Source organism: Sciurus vulgaris (assembly GCF_902686455.1).
Source record: "Sciurus vulgaris genome assembly, chromosome: 11".
NCBI classification, from domain to species: domain Eukaryota; kingdom Metazoa; phylum Chordata; class Mammalia; order Rodentia; family Sciuridae; genus Sciurus; species Sciurus vulgaris.
In genome coordinates this window covers 119578649-119587491 of record NC_136472.1, presented here as the reverse complement: position 1 = coordinate 119587491, position 8843 = coordinate 119578649, and the positions used below count along the sequence as shown (strand labels likewise).

Below are 8843 nucleotides of genomic sequence, written 5' to 3'. Positions count from 1 at the left end.
TTGTTTGACATACATGGATGAGCCACTGTTTGGGGCATAGATGTTTATAATTGTTATATCTTGCTGATTTATGCTTCCCGTAAGCAGTATGAAATGAGCTTCTTTATCCCTTCTGACTAACTTTGGCTTGAAGTCCACATTATCAGAAATGAGGATGGATACTCCAGCTTTTTTGCTGAGTCCATGTGCATGGTATGTTTTTCCCCATCCTTTCACCTTTAGTCTATGGGTATCTTTTTCTATGAGGTGAGTCTCTTGCAGGCAACATATTGTTGGATCTTTCTATTTAATCCAATCTGCCAGTCTATGTCTTTTGATTGATGAATTCAGGTCATTAACATTGAGGGTTATTATTGAGATATGATTTGGTTTCCCAGTCATTTGGTTCATTTTTTAAATTTTATTTATTTATTTGTTTGACACAACTTGGTTCCTCCTTTATTTGACAATTCCTTTAGGATAATTCCTCCCTTTGCTGATTTGCTTCTTTGTTTTTCATCTCTTCCTCATGGAATATTTTGCTGAGAATGTCTGTAATGCTGGCTTTCTTTTTGTAAATTCTTTTAGCTTTTGTTTATCACGGAAGGATTTTATTTCATCGTCAAATTTGAAGGTAAGTTTTGCTGGGTATAAGATTCTTGGTTGGCATCCATTTTCTTTCAGGGCTTGAAAAATGTTGTTCCAGGCCCTTCCAGCTTTTAGGGTCTGGATTGAAAAATCTGCTGATATCCGTATTGGTTTCTCCCTGAATGTAATTTGGTTCGTTTCTCTCACAGCCTTTAAAATTCTGTCTTTATTTTGTATGTTAGGTATTTTCATTATAATGTGCATTGGTGTGGGTCTGTGGTAATTTTGTGTATTTGGAGTCCTATAAGCCTCTTGTACTTGGTTTTCCATTTCATTCTTGGGATTTGGGAAATTTTCTGATATTATTTCATTGAATAGATTGTTCATTCCTTTGGTTTGTTTCTCTAGGCCTTCCTCAATCCCAATAATTCTTAAATTTGGCCTTTTCATGATATCCCATAGTTCTTGTAGATTCTGTTCATGATTTCTTACCATCTTCTCTGTTTGTTCAACTTTGTTTTCAAGGTTAAATATTTTGTCTTCAATGTCTGAGGTTCTGTCTTCCAGGTGTTCTATCCTACTGCATATGCTTTCTGTGGAGTTCTTAATTTGGTTTATTGTTTCCTTCATGTCAAGGATTTCTGTTTGGTTTTTTTTTTCAATATCTCTAACTCTTCTTTGAAATGATCTTTTGCTTCCTGTGTTTGGTCTTTTAATTGTCGATTGGTGTGATCATTCCATGCCTGCATTTGCTCTTTCATCTCATCGTTTGCTTCCCTGATCATTTTAATTATGTACATTCTGAACTCCTTTTCTGTCATTTCTTCTGCCATGCTGTCATTGGGTTTTATTGCTGTACCATCTAGGTTTGTTTGGGACATTTTCTTCCCTTGTTTTCTCATATTATTCAGGTATCAGTGGACCGCTGAGATATTGCAGATTTCCTCTATTGACTTACAATGTCCCTGATGATTTCTTATATATCCCCTCTTAGCCTTCAGTAGGCTGAAGTCTTGGAGGAAGTTGATAATGCGGTGCTCCACAAGGAAGCTGCCTCTCTAGGAGTGGTGGCCTTCAGGTGGGGTATATTCCCTGCTAGTGGTTAGAGGTGCCTCCACTTGTTGATCAATGGTCATCCAAAGGGGAACTAGGCTGCGGGCTGAGGCAAGGCCTGTTTGGGCCTGTGTCTCTGATTTTACTGTCCTTGTGGGGAAACCTCACCCGGCAGGGAAGACTCACCCAGTGGGGAGGTCTCGCTGGTCAGTTCCCTCCTAGAGGTTCCCCTCAATTTACAGCTACCTCCTGGGGTGGGCTGCCTTTCTCTGCAAAGTTCCCAGGGGCCCGACCCTACCCCCTGGGCCTGGGAGCCTCACCCTTCACAGATGAATCTCCTTAGGCTGCCCCTCCTCAGAGAATCTGCCCGCAGTCCTGGAACCTTCGCTCTGCCCCTAAGCGTGTCTCTTTGGGTCTCTTCCACCAAGAAGCCTCCTAGATCCTGGGACCCTGCTCTGCACCTAATTGCCTGGCTATGCAGCCCCTCTCCTGAGCAGCCACCTGGGGCCCCGTAGAATCGTTCTGAGTCCCAGAGACATGCCACACACCTCTTCCTCCAGACAGCCGCCCAGTATTCTGTTGAGGTCACTACGAGTCCAAGAAACTCACTGCGTGCCTCCTCCTCCTACCAACCACCAGTAGCCCTGGGCAATCACTCTGAGTCCAAGCGACCCTCCCCTTTCCTCCTCCTCCTCCAGGTAACCCCTCGAGTGTTCAGGAGCGTTCGCTCTGAGTGGCTCTGAATCCACGTGACCGGTTGCATGTGTCCTCTGGGCAACCACCCGGAGCTCAGGTGCAGCCACTCGAGATCAAGCGACCCACCGCGCTCCTCTTCCAGGCAGCCCCCCTGTGTTCAGGAGCGGTCGCTTTAAGTCCAAACCACTCACCAATCGCCTCCTCCTCTGAGCAGCCGCCTGGAGCTCTAATGCAGTCACTGCGAGTCCAAATGACCCGCCACGCTCCTCCTCCTCCTCCTCCTCCTCCTCAGGGCAGGCCCCGGTGTTCAGAAGTGGTCTGAGTCCAAACAGCTTGCTGCGCCGCTTCTCCTCTGGCAACCGCCTGTAGCTCTGGTGCAGTCACTCCAAATCCAAGCAGCCCCACTCCTCCTCCTCCTCCTCCTCCTCAGGCCAGGCCCCGGTGTTCAGAAGCAGTCGCCCTGAGTCCAAACAGCTCGCTGGGCTGCTCCTCCTCTGTCAACTGCCTGTAGCTCTGGTATAGTCACTCCGAATCCAACCGGCCACGCTCCTCCTCCTCCTCCTCAGGGCAGGCCCCGGTGTTCTGAGTCCACACAACTCTTCTCACCGCTCCTCCCCTGGGCAGCCACCGGAGCCCCAGTGGTTGCTCCGAGTCCCAGCGCTGTGCCGAGCGGCCTCCCCTACGACGCTCCCAGTTGTCTGTGTTCACTGCTCCAGCGGGGGGAGGGGTGTCTTGCCGGCAGCTCTACTTCACAAAGTTCCCTGCATTCTGGGACTACTGTCCCATCCAGGACGCCTCCCCAACAGGAGAGACTCACCGGCTGCTTTGAGTTGGTCCCAAGTCTCTCAATATCTCCTCTTTTGAATCCTGAGTCCTGGAGCAACATGAAATGCAGCCACCTTCTAGGCCGCCACCTTGAAACCCCCTTATATCCCTTTCATAAGGACTTAGTCACAAGAAAAATCCCCCAGCACAAAGGACTGAGTAATGCTTTGTGTATCTAGATGACTGTGTGACAAGTTGAGACTCAGGACATTTATTATTGAGGAACAGGGGGAATGAATGTCAGAAATGACTAAAGTTTTCTTCCACACTTTGATAAGTATATTACGCTGTAGGTGACTTAATTTCGTTCTCTCTAGAATTTGACATTTGGTTTTAGCTCTGTATCTAAGAGGAATAATAATAATAGTAAATGTGATTCAAATAAAATGTGCAATTCATACACAAAAAATGTAATAATTTGATAGTCATTATACCTATTAGAAGGTGCATTTTGTGCTGAGTGGAGCAATCCTTATAATGTCTGAACAATTTTGAACTCATTCATTCTTATAGCCTTGAGGTAGTTTCTTGACTCCATCCTGACTTTTCAGATTTACACACTTTTCCATGACAAACATGAGTGTTTAATTCCCATGCATTTGTCACCACTCTAGGTTATAATCAGGCAGAGCTCTGGTTCATCACATATACTACGATAATGATGCTGTGTGTGAAAAATATATCTTTTTTACCATCAATGGATGCTCATGGATACCATACTTTTAAAAATTGTCAAATTCTGAGGAACAAAATTGTTATCTTGCACTGCACACTATTTTCAGTTCTAAAGTATTATTATTATTATTGATGAACAATGTTTATTATGGGGTTTATCAATTATTCTATGTTGTTAGCCTTGAAAATTTAATTTGTTGACTTTAGCAACTTGCAAAAATACCTTTCAATAACAGATTAAAACTTCACATCTAGTAATTTTCAAAAGTATTCTAAAGTAAACTTAATAAAATTTACTGTAATTATTTAAAAAAACTTTATCATGTAATGAATATTGAATAATACATTAAATGTAATTTTACTTTGAAACAAAAGAAGTTAGTAAGATCATAACTCCCTTAACACATGTTTTTATTGTTCTTCCACTCTTCCCTTTCAGTTTGAGAAGGAAAAAAGTGTTCATCTCTCTTTGTTACTAATTCCTCATGATTTTTTGGCAATATCTGTAATATTTTAAAATTATATTTTCAGATTAAGATCTATTCAGTTACCAAATTAAAATAATCCAAGAATTGCTGGTTATGAGTATATCATAATATCTAGCTGCAATTAGTAGTAGTCAATGAAAATAAAATCTTTCAAATCTTATGAGCATTTGTGGCTTTTCCCTGATTTCTCCTTGCACGAAATCACTTTTGACAATTCCTTCAATGTATTTCTCAAAATTTTCTGAAATTTCCAATTTTAACATTATGTCATGAAACTCGCTAGAACTCTATCATTATCTTTCACAGTCTTGTATGTAATGAATTACACCTACATGACAATATTAAACATTTGAGAAGCAAAGTGGAAAAGGGAAATTCTAATGTTTGATGTTCTCCAGAGTAGGCACTTGTGGGATGAGATTCCAGTGGGACGTCATTATCATTGTTTGTTCCTAATAGTAGTCTCATTATCTATCTATACCCAGCATATAAAATAATCACATGGGTCAATTTTGCAGAGCCAAGTGGCTTTGGGTATGAGCGTTAGCAAAGATCAGGATTAGTGACTCAAAGATACCTGTCACCTCCTCACACCATCAATGTTATTTTCCCTCCAGAGCAACGGAGAAGAAAAAAATTGGCAACACTGAACTCTCTGGAAAGAAGGAGTGGTATGTCTGAATCTCAGACCTCAACTTTTAAAGTCTTAGACTCTTCTTCTACAGTCTCTCTCTCAGTGTCAACAGAGATGCACAAGGCATTTATCTCTCCCTGTCCTATTTGTAGGAGCCACACCCCCTGGGGAGTACAGATTCCTTATCATCTCCCTGCAGTCTAAAATCATGGCAAAAACTTCTCTATTTGCTCATTTCTACTCAGGGAGTGTGAAGACTTTGTTCATGTATTTTAAATCTGTGCTAACTTACCTCAAAGCTTCTTGCAATGATCTTATCGATCACACTTTTACTGAGACTTGTTACATGAAAGTAATTGTGCCTGCACTATATTGGATTTACAATTTAGGGCAGAACAAAAGCTGGTAAATGACTTATAACTTATTAGAATTAAGTACATGCAAGATGTAAATATAAGAAACATTCGGGAGTACATAGAAAATGGTATGATTAATGGTGTTTCACTATTATGGACCTTAACTAAACTGCCTCTAGTATTAAAGATTTAATACATCAACAATGATAGGTAAATAGGAAAAGAAATAAAGGATAATTCTGAAAAAGGAGCCTACCAAACATCCTTTTGTAGAATAGACACATTCTGACATTTGTTGGGACATAAAAAGAAGAAAACTTTTCTTTTTGCTTCTAGATATACCAGTCTTTGAGTGACATACATTCAAGTTTGCACTTTAATTGAGGCAATAGAAAATATTGACAATATAAGACTTTAACACTCATTAAAAAATTTAAATCTCTGTATTATCATGTGTTTTTATGCAGGAGGAAGTAGCAACTATACTGTGGGACAAACAAAAACCAAAAATCCTCCAGCAAAATGAAAATGAAAATGTGGGCTAATGAGAGACATTTCAGAGACACTGAATGATTTAAGTAGTAAATAACATTGCCTTTTGTTATATTTTATTGGGATTCAGGAACTGTGCATTGTTGAATTCAATTTTCACAAGAGGCAGACTCTGACATTTCTGATTTTCAGAGGCTTGGACAGTGGGAATAATTTTTCTAAGGTCACACAAAAAATATGGGTTTGAGATAAACTTTGAAACTATGTCTAATCTAATATCAGGACCTATAGAATTATATAATCATGAAGTATCAGAATAGATTTTAAAGATAATTTAATGTTCTAATATTCTCATTCATCACATGCATGTCCTTTAATCTTCAAAATTGTTATGTGTCCTCCTGTAACATTTCTGGCTGTAAGAAAATCAAGGTATATTTGACTATTGGAATATTCTTGGTTGTAAAACCACACATTGAAACCCATAGTTTTAAGAAATTAACTTTACCTCACTCTTTTGAAGATGTATACAATGAGTCCAAATCAAAATTTCTTAAATACAGCAATATTTTGAATATTTGGATGAAATTGTATTTTTACTATGCTAGTAATAATCCCAATTATTTCAGCCATCTTCAAATGACAAGATTTTTCCATCTTTTTTTTTCTGGTTTTTCTATGTCATATAAAATGTTGCGTTCTAAATGTTGCTCCAGCATGAAGACTCAATTTTTGTTTTCTATGATGTATTTATATCTTTACATGTGAAAACTAAAGATATTGGTATTTTGAGAATCCACATCTCAACATTGATTAGTATTGAATTTGGTCTAAAATTTGTAATTATATTTCATGTTTGCTCTGCTAATCCATGTGCCTTACGTCTTTAAATTCTATAGAGAGTTCATGCAAAGTACATGAATATAAAAAGTGACCAGTTAATGGTCATCTAGTGTTTGTCTTCCAATACCTTTTTCATATTTGGGGAATATGAGGAGTTTTCAGATCTCCATCAGTTCAACCAATAAGTCCAATTATTATAGAGCAGACATAACCCACTGCTCCTCTGGCCAGCATGGTGGAATTCATGATATAAAGGTGTATGATCATGCTTATCGACAGGGAATATTCAGATTAGCACAGGAGGGGATGTAGTCTCACTCTTGGAACAGGAAATAAGAAAGATGCTGTCTACCAAATAGTTTCTTGTGCTCTTAGGTGGTAGGACTGGGTGAAGAAACTTGAGGCACAGAGTACCAGTTTCAGATGAAGATATTGTATGGATAGCCGCCCTGTCCTTCCACAATTTTGAGTTGGAATTCTAGTAAGGAAAATAAATCAATAAAACTATTACTTTTATAGACTATGAATGCTACCTTAATAAATGATGGAATGTGTCGTGTTCTCAAATGAAAATTTAACAATTATACCATTTAATATGGTTGACATTAATATAGTGTATAGAATATGAGATGGAATGAACAGAGTTCTCAAAATCACCTTCCTTCAAACAGAGATAAAAATACAAAAATATTGTTTTTCTTTGAAAGCTTATGAATACTTTAATTTTAAACTCCTTCATGTCTGTAATTCCTTCTCAGATCTAGCAGAATCATTGGCTGACCCAGAGAAGCAGAAGCACAGGATAACTTGGATTATGTATCTCCTCTAATAAGGGCTAAAATGATAATCCCCAGAGATCTCCCCTACCCACTCACACACATGCACACATGTGCACACACACAAATGACCATGAAAGTCCACTTCTTTTCTCTTTTAAAAATTTTAACAGGATAATGGAGACTGCAAATCATTCCACAGTGACTGAGTTCATCCTGGCTGGACTCTCAAAGGAGCCAGAGCTCCAGCTGCCCCTCTTCCTCCTCTTCCTAGGAATCTACATGCTCACAGTGCTGGGGAACCTGGGCATGATCACACTGATTGGGCTGAGCCCTCACCTGCACACCCCCATGTACTTTTTCCTCAGCAATCTGTCCTTCATTGACCTCTGTCATTCCACTGTCATTACCCCCAAAATGCTGGTGAACTTTGTGATGGAGAAGAACATCATCTCCTACCCTGAATGCATGACTCAGCTCTACTTCTTCCTCATTTTTGCCATCTCAGAGTGTCACATGTTGGCCGCGATGGCCTATGACCGCTACGTGGCCATCTGTAGCCCCTTGCTGTATGGTGTCATCATGTCCCCTTGCCTCTGCTTCTGGCTCACAGTGGGAGTCTACATTTTGGCTGTCATCGGGTCTACAATTCACACAGCCTTCATGTTGAGACTTCTCTTGTGCAAGACTAACGTGATTAATCATTATTTCTGTGATCTCTTTCCACTGTTGGAGCTATCCTGCTCCAGCATCTACATCAATGAGTTATTGGTTCTTTTCTTAAGTGCCTTTAACATTGTGACTCCTGCCTTAACCATCCTTAGCTCCTACATCCTCATCATTGCCAGCATCCTGCGCATTCGCTCCACTGAGGGCAGAGCCAAAGCCTTCAGCACCTGCAGCTCCCACATCTCAGCTGTTGCTCTCTTCTACGGATCCGCTGCATTCATGTACCTGCAGCCCTCGTCAGTCAGCTCCATGGACCAAGGGAAAGTGTCCTCTGTGTTTTACACCATTATTGTGCCCATGCTGAACCCCCTGATCTACAGCCTGAGGAATAAGGATGTCAAATCTGCCCTGAAGAAAATTCTGAATAGGTGAGCAGGTTCATGAATAAAGTCAGTGTTGTATTTTCACATAGAAACACACCTTTGGTTTGCCTAGACATGTAATTTGATAGTTTTTTTTTTCAAATTTTTGGAATATAGGTTATGTTTTCCTATTCATATATGAAAATTGTCCTTTAGTTCACTTTCTTTGAACTTAGATTGCAATAGCTGAATCAGAAGAAACATGATAAAAATTCTTGAGACTTAAAGAAGTTCTGTTTAATTTCTAACTAACAATATGGTAGTGATGAAGATGATGATGATAGTAACATATATTATTGAGATTCTTTGAAAAATCAAGAATTGTGCCTAGAACTTTAACTGACTAT

General features: G+C 39.8%; 1 protein-coding gene across 1 annotated transcript; it reads left to right on the top strand.

The window, feature by feature from the left end:
* Positions 1 to 7582: 7582 nt before the first annotated feature.
* Positions 7583 to 8506, top strand: LOC306640362 (olfactory receptor 8G3-like; the record flags this gene model as incomplete). The annotated part of the gene is made up of 1 exon (XM_079104562.1): positions 7583 to 8506. The coding sequence occupies one exon, from the start codon at positions 7583 to 7585 to the stop codon at positions 8504 to 8506; it is 924 nt and encodes a 307-aa protein (XP_078960688.1).
* Positions 8507 to 8843: the final 337 nt, after the last annotated feature.